Source organism: Crinia signifera, chromosome 12, assembly GCF_055691185.1.
Source record: "Crinia signifera chromosome 12, ASM5569118v1, whole genome shotgun sequence".
NCBI classification, from domain to species: Eukaryota; Metazoa; Chordata; class Amphibia; order Anura; family Myobatrachidae; genus Crinia; species Crinia signifera.
In genome coordinates, this window is record NC_139228.1 from 64644589 (window position 1) to 64665475 (window position 20887).

Below are 20887 nucleotides of genomic sequence, written 5' to 3' on the forward strand. Positions count from 1 at the left end.
ATGCTTTAAGTCCTCTAATTATACGTAAATAGATTTGTGATTTTATATCTGCATTAAGAAGATTGCTATGATCTGAGCATTGCTGTTGGCAGGGTTTACAGGCGTGCGTGTAGCTGTGGTGGGCGCAGATGGCACCGTATTCTGTGTTGTAATATTCCTGTATAACAGTTTCTCGTACTGCGAGCACTTTGTGCTTCTTCCCTCACACACACACACACACACACACACACACACACACACACACACACAATATGTTCTTTCAGTTCTGCTGCCCGAGCTGCGGGTCCCGTCCGCTTCCTGTTTTACCTGTTCTGCGTGATTCCATTGTCAGCCTCTTGTCTTTGTCCAAGTGTTTCCTGATGCGTGTAGGTTGCTTTGTGCTTTCCGGAACACCAGATCCCCCCCCCCCCCCCCCGGCTGCCTGATTTCCATGTCTTAGTCCACAAGCGGTTAAAGTGTAGCTGTTGCTTAGACACAGGGAGGGGGAGCAGACACATTTTGGGCTGAGGCGCTATATATGAGGAGGCATCATAATGGTTTCCTGGGGAGCAGTGGTGCTATTGAGGCGATATACGGTTGTTGGGTTGACACATATAAGGTTGACATGCATTGTGTCGACCACTGAAGGTCAACATGTGCCGATAAACGATATTTCATACCCTACCATCCACTAGAGCGTGAAGGGAGAATAGAATAGCTCGCTGAGTTTAGCAAAGGACCGTGCCTGAAGCATGGCAGCGGCGCACCGATACGGTGTCCATGTCGACATTTGGGACAAAAAGGTGAAAAAAACATTCTGTCCTTTTGACTGTCGACCTAGCCATTGTCGACTTAATGCTTGTGTTGACCTTAGGCATGTCGACATATTTCATGTGTCGGTTTAAGCCATGTCAACCTTTAGTGGTCGACCCATACCCATTGAGGCATGAGCACCGATGTCCCAATTCTCTAGTCAATGATTGACTGCTTAGGGTCATTGCACTTGTGGTAATAGTAACAGAGTAGTCTTGCCTTTTTCTGTGGAGCCTAACAGTGTCTATGTCGACAGTCATTAGATTGACGTGGAAAAGGTTGACAGGAAATAGGTTGACACATCAATAGGTCAACAATCCACGTGGATTGCGAAGCAAAAAAAATCCAACAAAGAAAAAAATATTTTAAAACTCACGTCTACCTTTTCCACGTGTTGACCATTGGCACGTCATCCTTTTGCTTGTGTCTACCTATTGACTGTAGACCTTGACACTGTCGACTCATCATCTGGATACCCCCGGTGGTAATTTTACTAAGATGGGAGTTCTATTGACGATGGGTTGCCCATAACAACCAATCAGATTCTACTTTCTATTCCATTCGCGCCTTCTAGATTCGACACGGTAATAGACTCTGGTTGCTATGGGCAATATCCGATCTTCAATAGAACTCCCATCTTAGTAATTTGAACCCATACAGTGCATCAGTGCTGTGCCACCTTTTGTGAGAGGCCGCCGCCCCCAGTTTGTGCTACGGGGCCCAAGGATTGCGTGCTTGGCTCAGCCAATGAATTGGCTTCTGTCACTTTGCCCGTGTAATGGCACATGTAATGTAATAAATCTGAAGCATGAAAGGAGCTGAGCTTATTGGTCTTTCTATAAATCGCATGGTTTGTCACCTTATTGGAAATGATTGCACTGCATTTATGTTCACATATACCGAATCCGGAATATGCACTTCCGCCCCATAAACTCTGTGGCGTAGGCTACAAAGACCATATTGGTCAGAGAAAAATAACCAGTCTTGTGAAAAGGTCATTTTCTTAGTAAACTGTTCCGATGACTACCAGCTGTGAGAATTTTACCTCCCATCGCTAAGGTAGCGTTTGCCATGAAGCAACTAATAACGCAGGGGCGGTAGACTGAAGTGACTCTACCAGATTATACTCCTCGCACACTTGGGCCACTCAGTGACATGTGCAGATGAGCTGGCGCTTTAATCATTCGGCTAACGTGCCTCATTAATTAGCACTAATTACTGAGATCACCCTCACACCCGTACACTGACGTCAATGGATCGTAGAGTCAGAATTGTGGCATCACAGATGATGCACTAAAGTCTGCTCCATCTGAGTCGAACAGGATGCGTGTTACTAAAATTCTAAATAGTCATGTTAGATCAATATTAAAATATACAGTGCCTGGTTCTGATGCGGTCGCCACTTCGATGGTGTCGCAACTGAGCGATTTATCAGTAGACTGTGCATGTGTTGCAGAAGTAGTACAACAAGTGACAAGGTAAATTAAGGATGCTGCTCGCAGTGAGGAATCTGTCACAGAATGATTGACAGGAAGAAACAGTTTGGGTGATGTACCGGGGAGTGTCTGTAAAAAAACAGAGGTGTGTCCTGACTTCATGACCGCGTCCTCGCATCTGTATTGCGGGTAAGTCTGTGTCTCGTGTCTGTTGCGGGTTATACAGAGTACACAGTTGCTGAGATTGTTTCGATGGCTTCGTTGGGCCGCTACTACACTCTCAGTGCCTCTCTGTTCCGGCACCGAAACCGATCCCATCTGAATTGGACAATCACAGCTGATGAAAAGGAGACACTGAGCAATATACTGTATCACCCCCGTGTGTACACAGCTTAAGGCGCCTGCGCTACAGAGTGTATACACAAAGACGCTGTTGCGATCGAGATGGGCGGGATCAGAAGTGTTGCGGGAAAGGGATGGGTGTTCCTGGGCGGAGCCTGGGAGGTGGTTAGTAGTGCATGCAAATATGGACCATCCAGTGGGCGTGTTATGGGCGTGTCAATGAAAGCGGCTGCATTTCCAGCTGCACATCTGCATACTGAACTAATGCTGGTATGACCGATGGCCCAATTCCTGTTACAGTGCACACAGACGTTGACAGTGAGCATAGCCGTATTTGCACAAATGGATGTACCCTGGAGAAGTCGTTACACTAGCACAGTGCTGGTATACACGTTCCGTGACCTGGTTTATCTGTCCTGGAAGTAATAATGCAGGTTCTGGATTACTGTCCGTGACCCAGATAATTCAGTGATTAATTTTAGGGGAGTGGGAGCAGGAAGGGGGATCCACAGAGTGGAAAGTTCTCCAATTCCCTCAAGGTCTTATTAAATGTCAGTTGTACCACAATGATCTCCCGCACAGTGCGCCTGAACATTACTGTGCTACAGAAAATGAAGTGCTTGTATAAATGAGAAATATATATATATATATATATAGTATCTCCGAAACACTGCCATCTGTTGGCAGCGAGTGAAACTACATCTTTATCTCACATGCACAAACAAAGAGGCAATCACAAGGTAGCAGACTAGCTTTCGAAGCGGGGTTATTACTGTATTACTACTGAGCTGTGGAGAGAGGCAATGTGCAGAGAGATAAAATACTAGCCAGTTAGCTCCCAACTGCCATGTTACAGAATTGAAAAAATGTAAGTTAGGAGCTAGTTGTTGGTAGTCTATTTCTCTCTGCGTTATCTCTCTACAATGGGTCTGTTTTCACCAGCAGCCTGTGTGACCTTTAAGTTTACAGTCCTTTTCAATGTACTCAGTACAAAGTGAAGATGAAGTAATGGTAGTCCTGGCTGCCTTCCCTGGTAAGGGGAGGGAAGGGAGGGGGAAATAGGACCACAAACTTTGACTAAATACAGTCCAGCTCACAAGTGGATACGATAGAAATAAATCTATCATGGAATTTCTCTTGAAATTCAGAATATAAGCAGTAACAGCTATGTAGGATTGGCGGGGCTCAGACAAGATCCCTTTGATAGCTTTGACCAGGAACATGGGGAAGGGGAGATTACAGCCTCCCTGTGTGGTCCGGACCGTTACGGTTTTTATTAGACCCCCGGACCATGCAGGGAGGCGGTATTCTCCCCTTCTCCTCTCCCAGGTGTCAGAGCAGTCCCACCGATTGGGACACCCCCAGGAATGCATCCCCCCTTGACCAGACACTACAAGCTCCAGAATGACATATATAGATGAATGGAGCGTTCCGGGTACTGTCCGGTTTTTACCCATACCCAGGATGGGCAATAATGGTTACGTCGTATGTATAGGATTGGAGAACCCGCTTCCCTCCATCAGCCGGAACATATAACGGCAGCTTCATTTTGACTTGCTGTATAGTGTGTACCCTGGGGTGGTATTAGTTGTCCTGCTGTCTGTAGATGATAAACAATCACCCACGGCGATGTCTATAATAACCGGTATCGGAGAGACTTGGGCACTGTGTGTGTAGGCTGAGAGTTTCCATATATGAGAGTCCCGACCATGTAATGTACTCATAGTGGAATGGTGTATCTGAGCAAGCTATCATTAATGCAAGTACCAAACAGGTCAATGTAGAGCGAAGTCCATTATCCCCCTATAACTGCGGAGCCAGAGCAGTGAATCCGTGTGAGGGTTCTGCTCCCAACATTCCTACTTTGAAGCCCTAAATGGGTGGTCTCCATAATGGGGGCCATGGGAATAGCATCACTGATAAGGTATAATAAGGGGGGTTAGGGGAAGGGGGAATACCACTGATAAGGGAAAGGGTCAGGACACCATTAATCCTTCTCTGTCTACCTAGTTGGGAATTCTGTTTACTGTAGGAAGAGCCTGTGATCGTTCCTTCAGTGCAATCCGATCTCCCCAGGATCAAACTCCTGTCTACTGGGACATGGGTCAGCACAGAACCCATGGATATACTTTGCCGCTAACCATTGGGGTCTCATTGTTTTTGGCCGTTATTTCCTTTAAGTTTGCGCTTTCATAGGCCACAACCGGGAAAGTGTAGATCATGGCTGGCATTAGTCATCGGGACACAGATGACCATCATTGGGGGTCGTCCAATCCTTGGGTAAAGTAGTTTACTTTGTCATTAGCCTATTGATAGTTGCTTATCATCGATGGTCATGGGCAAACCATATTTGCAAGGTCTGTGCCCTGTTTCGGCATCATCATATTTGACATGAGAGTGGGCACCCTAGTGAAAACTTCAACCTACTGCTCCATCCCACCTGACACTGCCACCAATACCCACTTTTCTGTCCCTCAACTGAACGTTTGGAGGTGACATCTAAGAACTTCCACAGCCGTCACCTGCATTACCTGCAACAGGGAGGTCTTCCTCATAGACATACTTAATTTTGTGATCGTCAGACTTATTGGTGCCACCCCCAGTTCCCGGAACCCTAGGCAGCGCCCTAATGGTAAAGGGTATCCGGTTGATACGTTGACCACTATTTGTTGACAGCATGGGTTAAGGTGGAGGAGAAGGGGAGGAACAGAGTTTCACTACCTGTAATGATAGGGGGATCTAGAGGCAGCTGCTGAAGGGACACGGGCGACGGCCTGTTGTAGTGACTGAGACAGAAATGTGTATAAGGGGCATTACACTATTTATAAGGGGCTCTACTTTAAACATTTTGTGTCGGGTGCACTAATGGTTCAGTCTAAGTGGTCTAAGGGACCTTGTCATGTGACGGAGAGTAGGAGCAAGGGCGGAACAAGGGACCCTTGCGGGCTCGCCACGCTACGGGTATGGTGGCTTGCTCCACTTCGCTCGCAAAGGTCCTTTAGCTAACTAGAATTTAGCAACTACCATGCAACTAGTCATTTAGTGTAATGGGGAATACTGCTGTTGGCGTTATGTGTATAAGTGGCACTACTGTAGTCATTATGTGTAAGGGGAACTACTGTGAGTATTGTGAGTGAGCGATACTACTGTGTGGCATACATGTATAAGGAGTACTACTGTTTAGTATAATGGTTGACTTTTTGACTATAGACCTAGACGCAGTCATCCTAAAATCCACAAGCATAGTATAGACGGCCCTAGGAATGATCAATATATTTCAATGTGTGTGTGGTGGTGTTGGAGGGGGGTGTAACTTCTCTGAGTAACTTGAAACGGCTGCCAAGAATCTGCACAATTATCTGTCAGTAAGAGTTGTTCAAGGAAATATGTACCGTCCTTCAAACATTGGCATACTGGAAAGTCAAGTAGCGAATAACTGACACAGTGGGGACCATTGTGTTCCATTGTGTGTATTGACATTCTTACTTTAGGAACAATTATGACTTTTAATGTATAAAAAAAATAATAAAGCATTTGCCTTTTTATATTTGTGCAAATGGAACAAGACCTGAGGACACTTCAACCCGGCACTGACTGTGGCGCTGATTACCTCTGTATTCTCCTTATACTGTAATTAGTGGACTATTGTTTCCCTATGTTTCAAATTCCTTTACCGCCCTCTCCTGCCCCAATCCCAGCATGTGTTACATTTTTTCCAGTGACCTCGCTGATAAAATAAACATTGGCCACCTCCCCCTCCAGTAATGAAGTCAGACCAGACACAGGGATTATTTACAGGAGTCAACTGCGCACTTGTTTAAACACTTTTTCTTTCCAGAATTCAGTACATCTCTGGTGACGGCATTTTCTCTGCAAACAATAGCAAACGGCAAAGGTCTTATGTCTGCTTTTCATTAACATAATTGGAATATTTCATTATTCCCTGAAAAGCCCTTTGCTTTGGTTTTTAAACGTAATAAGTACTATTTTTAATATCTTACTCATCATTGGAATGAGGCAATGTCACACTTGCCTATGTCAGTTGTTTATTCTGGGATCTCTAAGTGGGAGGTGCATTGGGCGTGTTATCATGGCCCCACCCCTCAATGTTGAATGCTGCGTTATGCGTTAGAGGTTGGGTTTCGATTAAAATGAGTTACTCTAGCAAATTTGTAATGAGCTAATGATTTTCCTTTACCGCATCATCTGTTTAATCGACAACACATTAAAAACATTGGCATTATGTTGCGTGAGGTTAGGTGTATAACGGAGATTTTGGGATGATGGGGGGGAAGGGAGTTCAAACATACCCTCTCCCCCCAGCTCTTTTACCACTGTGGCACAAGGATACATGGGCATGGTCAAACCAATTGGATGCAGGACATTTTGACCCTGTCCACCAATCAGGGTGCTAGGATCCTAGAGCTACCTCCCACCAATCAGACAAATGGGTTCTGCCTACTGGGTAAAATGGGCATGGTCATGGTTCCCACTATACTGCTGTGGCCCAGTTAGCGATGTTCATCGTTTTGGCCTGATGAAAATGGCCAGGCTGAAACACAAGATTTTTAGGAAGGAAATGACCTCCCAGATGGGCATAATGGAAGTTGATGACCATCTAGGGTTGCAACGACTGCATTTGTCCATAGCTAATGGCCACTGTGTAGACTAACTGCCTTAACAAAGGCCTTCACTGGTACTTCTGTCTCTCGGGTCCACCCTGGTTGTGTTGTTAATCGGTCGCTGTTGGGGAAACCTTCAGCTGTAGGCCAATCTGTCAGTATCCATATCTTAAATGGTGTCAGCGGGTGATTATGATTGGGAAGGAGCCCATCCTCTAGGACAAGGGTGGCCAAACCTGTCCTGAAGATCTACCAACAGTTCACGTGTCTCAGGCCACCTGTGGATCTATGGTAGGAACGAATGCAGCAGGTTTAAAAATGTGACAGTTAGTAACGACTACAGCTGTGCACCAGCTAGGTGATTTGGAAAACGTGGACCGTTGGTAGATCTTGAGGATCGGTTTGGCCACCACTGCCCCTAGGGCATGACACCACCCTATGAGTTCTGTCTGTCCTATCTAATTAAAATAACTCTGTAGTATGTGAAATAGTCATTACACCGCTACATAAAGGGTGTTTTCTTTCGGTGATCAACGAAAAACTTCATAAAACGTTTCTGTATTTCCAGATTCGTCTTCCAACTACATCAGGCAACTAGAGACCAAAGTGAAGCTCCTCGAGGACGATCATAAGCACTTGTCGCAGGTAACAACCTCCTACTGTTAGCGTTAAACACTTATTTAGATTTGTTATTGAGTTGTAATGTTGCGGCCATCAAATTAATCTGCAGATAATCACTTCTGAGCCATTATACAGATTACGTTAATTAAACCAGTGGAAATTGATTTTTCTCTTTGCGTCTAATTTAATTTCTTCTCTTAGAAAAGATTATTTCTTGATGGCAGCCATTGTAATCATTGGAATAATTGCTGGTAATTGCCAATTTATTCTGTATATTCTGTGAGGGGCGTTAGAAGCTTTTATAGATCTTACTGCATATGTTTTCTTTACTGGGGATTTGTGACAAAGGGATGTGTTCAGCCTGTCTATAACAACTGTGAAGACTATGTATGTGAGTGGTCGGACTATTGTAGCCTACATTTTTACACTTAATCCCTCATACATTAGGCCGACTTGTCCTAAGGACAAGTCTGACCCAATTCTCCTGCGAGCCGCCCTTCAGCTCCCTGGGAGGCTCACATACAATTTGGCACTTGATGTGCCATTTTTTACTTCGGGGAGCTGAAGGGCGGTTAGGTGCAGTTGGGCAAGCGACGGGTACAGCAGTGGTGAGGAGCAAGGGTGGGTGGTCAGAGGGTGCAGCGGTGGTGAGGAGCAGTGGAGTGGGCAGCGGGTGCAGCGGCGGTGATCAGTGCGGTGGCTTTTAAAATCGGTGGCTTTTAAAATTTTACAGTAATGTGTCAAATGACTGGCCGGCCTCTGATTGGCTGAGAAAGTCTTCTCAGCCAATCAGAGACTGGCAAGTTATTTGACACATTATTTTCAAATTCTAATAGCCGCCGCTGCACGTCCGACCCCCTGATCCTGTCTGATGCACACGGAACCACGCATTGGATCGGATCAAATGTCACACACATGCGATTTTGGCCCGATTTCACCTGATCTATCTGCCTAAAGTGCAAAAAATCAACTGAAATCAGCCCAAAATATTCCCCTTCCAGTGCATTACCCCCTTACACAATATGCCACACGGAATGAGCCAAAAATCACATTATGCCACACAGTATAAGCTAAAATTCACATTATGTCACACTTCTTCCTGGTGTGTTCCTTCTTCCTCTGTTGCACCCCCTTTTCATCTGTTGCGCCCCCTCTTGCACGTACCTTTTTACCTTACTGTAGCGTATAGTGAGCTAAGCACTTCGGATTAGAGTTTTGAGTCAGTGGTGCGCTAAATTCCCTTGGTGACAGCCTATGGATAGCACAGATTTCAGCCACATCTGAGGGGTCAAAGTTTACAGTAAATGTGTTTCACTTTAATACAGAGAAGCATGAGGGAATCCCGGAACGCCCTCAGATGTAGACAGCCGACATGCACCAACACTCGCCCCTCTGACAGGTCAGCATTGTCCTGCCGTGTAATCTCTGTCCTGCTCCATGGCTGCTCTCACATGGGCTTCCGGAGACTAGGAAAGGGTTAATCGTGATCAAGGGCGTAACTACCATAGGTACAGGGGGTGCAGCTGCAATGGGGCCCAGAGCTGAGAGGGGCCCACTTTGCCTGTCAAAGTAGTATGTGCTATATACATTTTTCAGCATAAGTTGGTCAATAGGGGCCCTTACAAAATGTTGCTATGGGGCCCACATGTACATAGTTACGCCACTGATCGTGATGTTCCTGCAGTGGACTGTTGGAGCTTGGGAGTCCTATTGACAAATTAATTGGCTAAAAGACGGTACTTAGCGATGATCCAGATTGCACTGTGCTTCATTAGGATTGCTGGCGTGAACCGCTGCTGGCGTTCTACCATATTTAAAGTGATTAATACGATGGAGCGATACGCAGCGGAACGTCGGTTATTGATCATACAGTTTATGAACTGTTCCTAGAGCCAGCCGGGCTTATAATGCGCATACATAATTAATTAGAGGTCCCGCCTGCTTCCATGAGTGATTATATATGGCCAGGAAAGGGCGAGCGGCCTTCCTCCTCACCATTCGGGTTATTAAGTAATAAATGGAGCGTTGCCGGCCTCCTAATGTTTTCCAATAACTGACTTGCGCTGTGTCTCACGATGGCGACTTTATACCGCCATCAATCATATCTGCTCCCTCCCCCCGTGTGTTTGGGAATAACAGAGAGTGACATACTGACTGCACGCCACAATAAGGGATATGGTCACTAATTCGTCTCAATTAAGGTAGACCTAAATTGCGTCAACCACTGAAGGTCCACAGGGCTTAGGTCGAGACCTGAAATAGATCGTCACGGCTAAAGTTGACAGGGTTGGAAGGCTGACACAAGCTTTAGGTCAACAATGGGAAGGTCGAAAGTGAAAAGGTTGACATGAGCTGTTTTTTTTTTTTTTAGCCGACATGTGCCGACAGGTGGTATTTCATACCCTACCATCTACTACGGGGTGGTGCGAGAATATAATAGTGTCCCGAGCGCAGCGAACCATGCGCGGGAAGGTGGTACACTGTCAATGTTTACATTCGGACAAAAAAAAAATTGCGGGATCCCGGGATTTGGCACCAAAATGGCCAGGATTTCAATCCCAGGATAGAAGTTTCCAATTCCAGGACACTCCACGCTGCCCGGCTGTTGCCAACCCAGCGTGCGGCCTTTGCACCGTGACCTGTGACCATATGACGCTGCTTTGCTATCACCTCCGGAACCCTCCGCAATACCAGCTCTCCCGGCCGCACACAAGCGTGTCCGGCGTCACACCCACTGCCTTCCTCCACTCTGCTGCCGCCTGCCCGGCTCCACTGCTCCCCCAAGTAAGTAAATGTGGGGGACAGTAGCGGTTTTCTTTTAGAGATGCCAATTCCGATTCCCGGGATTGAAAAAATTCCCCGGGATTGGCATCCCTTGTTATTTTGTTTTTGTGCAGGGTAAATACTGGCTGCTTTATTTTTATACTGCAATATAGATATCAGTTTGAAGTACAAACCCCACCCACATCTAACTATCTCTGCACATGTTACATCTGCCTCCCTGCAGTGTACATGGATTTGTCCATTAGAGAGAGAATTTGCTTTTGCAAGTGAACCAGAATCAGGGCCATAACGTAGATATAATAGTATATATATAGGCTTACCTTAATATCCCTTTAGCTTGGGTCCTCATAATTAACAGCGGTTCTGTGGCTGGCATGTCACCTGGTTTTAATTAGAACCTGTGGAATTCCTGAATGTCCTGGTTTAAAGTGATCCTATGCTGACCCCTTCTGTGCCGCATTTACCATTTTAGCCAAATAGCCAAGACTGGGTCTTTGATTACACCGACGGGCCCATTAATCAACATGTTTTAGCCATTTAAAACTCGTACCACGTGATAGATGGTGCATCAAACAATAGTCTCCCAACAGTCATTTTTCAAACACATGATAGGTGCAGATTGGCTGTATTACCATATATCATACACAATGAGTTTTAAATAGGTTAATGCCCATTTTGTGACCAGCATGGGACAGCGCTACTATTTACACACACCGTCACACCCTCTCATCCTCCATTATACCTAGCAGAGACTTTTCCCCCGTCTCCAAAGTTACGGATGTGTTCGATAATGGCACAAGCGCAATAGAAATATTGGGACTATAATGGGCTTTATGAATTGCCTGTGGGTAACAGCCCTAACTCCAGCTGCAGGCATTTGCTACGTGTGTTTATTCTTTTCTTGCCTGTGCTGCGCTCCACTGTCCTCACTGTGCCGGGATACGACGAGCGGATTCAGGAATCTTCCACTTTATCTGGCAAGAAGAGAGAGCAGTGATTTAATCGCACGTGAAGTTTGGCAGTGAGCAGAGAGGACTATTTCCATAGCAGCGCATTACTGCCGCTTCACACAACTCTTATTGGGTCAGACGCTGACAACTGCAAACAGATCACAAACAGCATTCTGTAAACACTTCTCCTGCTGTATGTGCGCTGTGCATGTAAGGAATATAGGTCAATATATACAGTATGTGTGTGCGATCTGCAGTTTTACATGTGGCCTCAGGGTGGCGCTGTACGGTTGTATTTTTACCGGTTGACGATTTAGAATGCCGTAAACCGCTTGATTGTGCTAATTAACCCCTTGAGTGCCAACATCATTGCGAGAGATGTGCAAAATATCCGCTAAAAATTCCCAGCGTCGCTCACATTTGTTTTATAAATTCAAGTTAAAAAATGTTGTGCAAAGAAAAAGATGACATTTCCTATATAAGGTAACATTTCAGGTCTTTATGGGCAATTTTCACACCAATTTGACCAATTCACTTGGCACTCAAAGGGTTAATTGCCGTGTTCAATGTCTGTGCAGTCGTGCGTTAGTCTCCTGTATCAGGCGAATGTGTCTGCGCCTCTGATGTGTCTCCCTTCCCATGGACCTGTGCAGACGTCACCTACCACTGCCACCGGGCCTCAGTCTGTGCGTTCTGGTGCAGGGCCAGGTCCCTCGCTGGTCCCGCGGCGACCATGCTCTAACATGACACATTGAAGGTGACAGCTGCAGCAGACGTGAACGCGTGAGCCCATGGTCTTTTACTGTTGTGCAGCCGTTACGGAGGATTAGCAAAGACCCGGAACAGAGCAATCTGGTTTCTGCTGTCTGAAAGCCAGGTGGACACAGTTATATGTGTGATAATTATAGTTAAGGTTTATACGCTCGGGGCGCGATTCACAGGTGGATTACAATGCAAGCGCGGCTGCGACTGTTTGGCGGTAATATGCAATTGCCAGTTTCAGCCCTCCCCTTGTATCGGACTGCTCCAGCACCGATTTGTCTGGGCGGTGCAAATCCTGGGGTTAATTTACTAAGATGGGAGTTCTATTGAAGGGGGGATGTTGCCCTTAGTAACCAATCCGAATCTATCTATTGTCTTCTAGAAGGTGCTAAATGAAGAAGTAGAGTCTGATTGGTTGCTATGGGCAACATCCCATCTTGGTAAATTTCTCTATTGCATAATAGAAACTGATATGCAGAATCTTGATGGTTGCTACGGGCAACATCCACCTTTTTAGAACCTTTATTAAATTTCTCCCTAAGAGTGTTGCGTTCACTGCCAGTCCAATGACACTCCTATAGCTTGCCCATTAAATACCCTTCTTTTGCGCTTGCTTCACACCCGCTGCGCCGGGATTTGCCCATGGTTTTGCGTTGCTAGTTCTGATGCCAGCAAAGCAATATGCAGCAATGGTCTCTGCATACGCTGAGGGAGATACATGTGCCATTGGGATGTTCACGACTTCGGGCACATTGGTTTCGCACTTGGCACATGATGCACGATTAAACGCCACAACCTGGGAGTCACACAGCAGTCACCCTGCGCCAGGGCTTCCCGGGGCCCCAATTCTGCCGTAGCTATTGGTCAAAGAATAGCTATGGGGGGGAATTGTGATGCAATCAAGGGAGCGGGCGCATTATCAGTCCCGTAGCCTGAAGATTTGGGGACCGGATGTTATGCTGGCGGCTGTGCAGGATGGCGGCTGACCTCTGACCTTTTTTTAAAGGGGCAATCATTTACGAGGCAGTGATAACCCCTTTAAAAAAAGTGCATTCGAGAACCCAGAAGAGGAGGTTCTTAGCCATCGTACCATCAAACCTTGCAGAAGCCCTATGGCAGGTGCAGTTCTTCCATCGATTATGTTCTCCTTGGGGTTTATTTACTAAGATGGAAGTGGTATTGTAAGATGGGATGTTGCTATGGGCAACCAATCAGAATCTACTTATTTATTTAGCACATTCTAGAATATCAAATCTGAAAGGTTGCCCATAGCAACATCCTGTCTTCAATAGAAGTCGCGTCTTTGTAAATAAACCCAATCCCTTGTGAGAAGTTCAGCAAGATGCCCGTAAGACACGACACCTCAGTGTTCCTTTATATCTACATGCCTGTTACCTCCCAGCCACCCTCCAGGAACGCCCCATATGTTTCTGCTAATGGGTGTCCTAGGGCAGGAATGGGGAGCCTTCAGCCCTCCAGCTGTTGTTAAACTACACATCCCAGCATGCCTTGCAACAGTTTTAGCATGGCCACATAGCAAAACTGTAGCAGAGCATGCTGGGATGAACTATCCCCTTTCCTTGTCCTAGGGGGTAAAGTACCGACCAACCAGCTCCTAACAAGTCTGTTTTCAAAAGTATAAAATGTGCGCCTGAATTTTCGGCAAACACCCCCCCCCCGTAAAATAAATCTCCCTCCCAACCCTGCCTTACCCCGCCGCTGCCTTGTCTGTGGCCTGGACCCACAAATCTACTTGTCTACAGTCCAAAAATGACAGTTAGGGGCTGGCTGGTGCTTTACTGGACAGGTGCATCTTACAGTTCCTAGGAATGCGACCCACCCTTCTCTCTGATCTCTCTAATCCTTCCTGATGTGATGAGCACCGTAATGAGCTTGTAACTCATCTCCTCTAAACATGCCAATAAAGTTATGAGCAGCACCTGCCTAATAAACAGATAAGTCACACACACGGAACACATGCTGAGATGTGGTTATTCACACGCGTGAATCTAGCTGTTGGGTACTTGCAGCATTTAACTGTTGGGTTAATGCCAAATGCTTCTGCACCAATCAGCTACTATCTATCATTTTAGACAAAGGTACTTGATAAATGCTTCCTCAGAGCTGATTGGTTGCTGTGAGCACCATCTCCACTGGTCTGCTTCTTCCTCAAGGTTTCCTAGGAGGGGTACACCGAAATGCCGGCTCCTCCGCAGTAACAGGAGTCTGGTGCTGCAGAGCGACATCACCCTGCAGTACTCTGCTCCTGTCACTGGGAAGGAGGCAGAAGTGCAGGAATAGTTTAGTATCAGCGGACCCCCCATGAGACCACGCCCTGTCTATGAAGACACACCCCTTTTCATGGCTACATGTTGAAGGTGCTTGCAGGGGATCTCTTGGCAGCACCGACACCGGTCCCGTCACTGATTTCTCCACTCTTTCCTCTGATAAAACATCAGCCGTAAAGGCTCATAAACTAGTACGATATGGCCCTTTTTGACGGGTATGGGTAAAATCCGGAATCGGATAAGACACCGGAATGCCGGACTGGACATCAAACTCTGCTTTCCGGAGCTTGTAGTATCCGGTCCGGGGGTGTCCTGTCCGGGGGTGCTCCATCTGATGAGGCTGCTCTCGCACCTGTCACCTGGGAGAGGAGAGGGGGGAGAATACAGCCTCACCGCATGGTCCGGGGGTGTAATAAAAACTGGAACGGTCCAGACCACACGGGGAGGCTGTAATCTCCCCTTCCCCATGTCCCTGGTGTGAGCAATCACAGGCATCCCCCCGGACAAGACACCCCCCGCATGGGACACCCCTCGGACCAGACACTATAAGCTCCGGAATGCAGAGTTTGATGTCTGGTCCGGCGTTCCGGTGTCTTATCCGGGTCCGGTTTTTACTTAGTCCCCTTTTTGACACTGTTGTGCCCCATCAGCCCGATAAAGTGTGTGACCGTGTCCTATCGTATGCGTAATGCGTTTCTATCTGTCCAATGAAGTTTGTTTGCTCACCCGACAATCCCTCTGCTTCTCTGTTTCAGAATTCCAGCCACACCGAGTTGAGGACCTTACGGAAAGGCTTATCCCCATACCACTCAGAGTCCCAGCTGTCAGCGCTGTCCCAGTACCCGGAGAACCACCAGAATGTAAGGAGACCCGTCTGCCCGCTCTCATTTACTGCTGACAAGTCCTAAGCATGTGTGCGTTGCAAGGGGTGACGGATCTTCATTCTCTCCTGTATGGGGAATGAATATTTATAAGCGGAAACAATGGAGAGGGATTTATGGCCGTAATAGGGGCAGTCATGAATATTTATATAACCTGATCCCCGAGGGTCTGCGTAATTTACTGCTCGAGATTGCATAGGCTGGAACCTGGTTTATTGGCAGCACCGTCTTGGGGGCTATAAACCGTTCCCACGAATGAGGAGATGCAGAAGGATAGGAAAGCGACGGCGCTGTCAGACCCTGGAAACAAGGTCTGTTCATAGTCATCATATGGATTACGGGTGACAGCTTTGGGATTTGTGCCCCTGACTGACGCGTTGTCACCAGACACAGATCCGTAATGACCATAGAGATGTTTAAGATTGGGAGTCACTGCCCATATATTACAGGTGCAGGTACCCCGGATTTCTTTGTTCGTTCTGCAGTAGGACAATGGTTTGTTGCGGGTTAGTGGGAAGAGAGGCAGTGGTGCTATTGCTAAATAAACCACACTGATGCTTCATTGCCTGGAGAGCGATAGTGTACAAACCAATTCGCTCTGGTCATTTTTTCAAACGCAGGAGTTTATTTATTAAGATGGGAGTTCTATTTCAGATGGGATGTTATGGGTTGCTATGGGCAACCAATCAGATTGGTGCTAAATAAATAAGTAGATTCTGATTGGTTGCCCATAGCAACATCCCTTCTGAAATAGGACTCTCATCTCTGTAAATAAACTTCTATGTTTTAAGCTTTGGAGAGCGATAAATTGTATGAAGATAAAGTACCAGCCAATCTGAGTTTGAAAAATGACAGTTGGGAGCTGATTGGTTGGTAGTTTATCTCTCTCCATGTTATCTCTTTCCAAAAATGGTACCGGATAAGTTCAAATCTACTATCCCAAACGATAAAATCTTGACTTTATATTTCAGTGTAACATGTTGGCAGATGGCTTGCACCTATTGATAACATAGCTGTGGAGTTTGTGTGCAGCCCTTGGTTCTGCAAGTGGCTTGCACCTATTGATAACGTAGCTGTGGCGTTTGTGTACAGCCCTTGGTTCTGCAAGTGGCTGGCACCTATTGATAACATAGCTGTGGAGTTTCTGTGCAGCCCTTGGTTCTGCACGTGGCTTACACCTATTCATAATGGAGCTGTGGCGTTTGTGTACAGCCCTTGGTTCTGCATGTGGCTTGCACCTATTAATAACGTAGCTGTAGCATTTGTGTGCAGCCCTTGGTTCTGCACGTGGCTTACACCTATTGATAACGGAGCTGTGGCGTTTGTGTGCAGTTCTGCATGTGGCTTGCACCTATTGATAATGTAGCTGTGGAGTTTGTGTGCAGCCCTTGGTTCTGCATGTGGCTTGCACCTATTGATAACGAAGCTGTGGCATTTGTGTGCAGCCCTTGATTCTGCACGTGGCTTGCACCTATTGATAACGTAGCTGTGGCATTTGTATCTGTAACACGTGAAGCAGACACTAACTCCCTACTGGCCGCTGCTGCTTTGTACACTGATCTTTGTGTTTGTATAGGTGTCCTAGCTGCTCAGAGGAGGATTAATCAGAGTAAATGGAAGACTGCATCCGGGAACCTCTGATCTGGGGCGGTGCAGCTGAGTGTGGGTCCTTTTGTCATATCAAACACCTCTCATAGTAGAATACTCCCGGCTTCCATTCTCTGAGCTCAACCAATGTTCAACCTAGCAATAGGCCAACCTAGCTCCAGTCTATATATGCTGTGTTCAAGGCAAACACTTAGTTACGGCTCTTGTAAAACATGCAGGACTGGTGCGGCGGTACTGGGCCCACTACACGCCACCTCTGTTTCCTTTTTTTCTTAACAAGCAGTGTCTCTGATTGTGGCGCTTGGCTGTAACATAGAAGGTAACAAACATAGAGGCGGAAGACCCAGCTGCCTCACAGGCAGGGGCATCTTAAGGCATAGGCACATTGGCAGCAGCCCAGGGCTTCACCATTCTGGAGGCTGGACATAGAGATCTGTATTCCTCTGTCACTCAGCTCTGTTAATATTACCGAGGCCCAGACTCCAGAGCTGATTATGTTGCATCTTTCTGAGAAGGGTTTACCCGCTCGCCGCCTCCTAGTTTTCTGATGTTGCTGTCAGTGATCATGCGTTTCCCACTCTGCTGACACTAATTCCAACGCTCAATGCATTTATTTACAATTAATTGAGGATAGGATCAGCGCTGCCAAAATTCTAGCAACTGACATGCAAAACCTCGATATTAGTTGTGGTAACTCCAACTGTGCCCTATCTTGTGGAAAGATGGGAAGGGGACATATCCCAGATCAACTGTAAAGTGCAATCTTTTTAATAGCTGCCCAGTATTTCCGGCTCAGAATGGCAAATTGTCCGGAATCTTGCGCAGAATCTGATGGCGGCTCACACTGCAACATCGGGTATCACTCACGATGAAACGCTCATTCTCATCGGAGGCACATAGCCAGAATCAAGCACTTAATTCACCCAGATCCCACACTCATACTGTACATGCCATTGTGTCATCACATTTGGAATGCTGCAGTGCCCTCTACTGGCGTCTCCTAGGAACAGAACTGTACCACTTGCAGCTAGTGCAAAATGCAGTAGCCTGGCTTATAGACAACCAGCCCTGTTCCAGCCACATAGGAAGGAACTAAGGCCCTGATTCAGGTTGGCCCGGTAAGCTGTGAACATCGCAGCTTATCGAGCGCCTGAGACGCCGCCTGGCCGAATGCCCCCCCCCCCCCCCCCCCCCAACCGCGGAATGCCCAGCGTCTTCATGGGGACACCCATAAAATACTGGGCGTTCTCATGGCCCAGCGACGTCGCCGCCCCCGGCAAATAAGCACTTGCGCAGACCCCCAAACTGAATTCGCCCCGTTCCGGGGATCTAAATGCATTATTGAATAGTGCAAGGAATGAGTGCACAGAGCTATTCAGTCACCACTAGAGGAATCTGCTGGCGCCCTCTTGAGGTCCTGGTCCAGATCTGCGAGCAAGGCCTGCTCCTAACATTACATGAATACTGATGGAATAATGTAATCTGGCTGGACCAATATACAATATGTAGCACTTATCCAATGAACCCCACTCTTATATAAGTACCTTATTAATAATACATTACATTGGAACGCCCCATTTTGCAGACCACTCCATTTGTGGCTGGAGTGATAACATGGCATACCTGGGTGATAACGTGGCATCGCACATAGGCTTAAGGGCAGGGGAGGCTCCAGAGGGGGGATTGCAACACAGTTCACACCCACTGCCCCTCCAAATGGACTCACTGGCAATTAGATTTTCTCCCCTATTTTAATGTGTTATCTGTGCTGCAGCCCGCTCTGGATCTGCCACTGGCTAAGAGGGCATCTTGGTAGAATACACAGATCTCCATTTTACTGTAGATCAGTGGTTCCCAACTTTGGTCCTCAAGTACCCCTAACAGTGCACGTTTTATATCATCTACAATATTAAAAGTTATATATAGGAGGAATGTATGAAGCCTTGGAGAGAGATAGTGGAGTAGATGTTTAAAGCAGCCAATCAGCCTCTGTCATTTCTAAAACTAGATTAATGGTTGAAGCTGATTGGGTATCCGGTCGACAGGCCAAAAGTGTCTCGGTCAAGAGTCACTAGGTTGACAACTATTGGTCGACTGTATACGTTCGTTGGGTCAACATGCATTGGATCGACCATTGAATGTCGAGACCTGAAATAGGTCGACATGCTTAAGGTCAACAGTCAAAAGGTCGACATGGGTTTTTCACTTTTTTTTTTTTTTTTGGAGCCAACTGGTGGTTTTTTATGCCCTGCCATCTACTAGGGCATGGAGGGGGAATAGAATAGTGTGCCGAGCGAGCCATGCACTGATGTTGACATTCGGGACAAAAGTAGAAAGACCATGTGGACTGTCGACCTTCCATCCATGTCAACCTTAAGCATGTCGACGTTCTGTGGTCAACCTAATGCATGACGACCTTTTGGAGGGTTGACTCAATGACCCATACCATGGTTGACAGTCAATGGCTTGACACATGTAAAAGTTGGACATGCACTAGGTCAACATTGACAAAAAGCTGACGTATCACTGGTCAACACAGGAAAATGTTGAAACCAGTTTTTCGTGATTTTTTTTTTTTAACCAACTTCACAATTGCAGTGGGCATAGAGGGACAAAATAATGTTGACCGAAGCATGGCGATCATAGTGTACCACCAATTGGGGGTTCATGTCAACCAATGTCAACATAGACACCGATAAAGCGTGAAGTCATGCCAAACTGTTGCTTTTCTTGACCTTCTATGTGAAACAAGTGCCTGTTGACCTTTTCCATGTGTTGACACATTGTCGACCAATAGGGATCGACCTAGTGCCCATTTATCTAGACACTGTACTGTTCACCAGGCATGTCCAAACTATGGCCCTCTAGCTGTTGAGAAACTACAAGTCCCATCATGCCTTGCCACAGTTTTGCTATTAGGGAATGCTAAAACTATGGCAAGGCAGGCTGGGATGTGTAGTTTCACAACAGCTGGGGGGCCACAGTTTGGACATGCCTGGTGTACACCATTTAATTACCAACTGCTGATTTAGGAAACCTCCACTTTATCCCCCATACCCTCACACATAACACCACCTTGAAGCCCACGTTACTTGTTCTACCTCTTAAGTAATTAGTTTGCGAGCTGTTGGGGATGATCTCTGTGTGACAGTCCCAGGTAACGGCGGGTGCCGGACGCGGCCCCGACAGTCTGGATCCCGACAGTTATTTACCCGACATCGGGATCCCGACTGTGAAAACGCCGGCAGACAGGTGCCGACGGCCACCCGCTATTTTCCCTCGTGGGGGTCCACGACCCCCATAGAGGGAGAATAGAATAGGTGGCGAGCTTAGCGGGCCACCATGCCCGCAGTGTGGCGAGCCCGCAAGGGGCTTTGTTGCGCTCACCATGCTGTCTGAGTCCGGACAGTCAGGATCCCGACTGTCGGAACCCTATACCACACCCGGTAACGGCTGATGGAACCAAGTGTCTCCATTCACAGGGCCAGCAGCATCGAACGGGGACAGGAAATCTGACCTCTCCTCTGAGATTGTTTCAGTAATAATATTTTATTACTATCTGCATGATACGAGAAGGTGTTTCTTTCTATGGTGATAAATAATACTGCTGGAAGGTCGCCGACTAATGTGATGTCACCTGTTCAACAGGGCTCTGTGCGGATCCCTTCTGACCTCTCCACAGCTCCCCCTGGTGGGTACATCCCAGCGGCGCAGAAGCCGGAAGCCGTTGTGCATGCAATGAAGGTAGGCTGGCAGAAAAGTGCAAATACTGGGGTGTATGCTGACAGAGACAGATGCAAC

The 20887-nt window shown here is 46.9% G+C and overlaps 1 protein-coding gene across 2 annotated transcripts in view; it reads left to right on the top strand.

The window, feature by feature from the left end:
• CCDC85C (coiled-coil domain containing 85C) overlaps positions 1-20887 on the top strand; it is an 80916-nt gene that overhangs the window by 57434 nt on the left and 2595 nt on the right. Inside the window, exons 2-4 of one of the 2 annotated variants that reach the window (XM_083166975.1) lie at positions 7761-7837; positions 15353-15457; positions 20735-20830. In XM_083166975.1, coding sequence (XP_083023101.1) covers positions 7761-7837; positions 15353-15457; positions 20735-20830 — 278 coding nt within the window. The remainder of the gene's footprint in view (positions 1-7760; positions 7838-15352; positions 15458-20734; positions 20831-20887) is intronic. The other variant, XM_083166976.1, reaches the window with a different exon arrangement.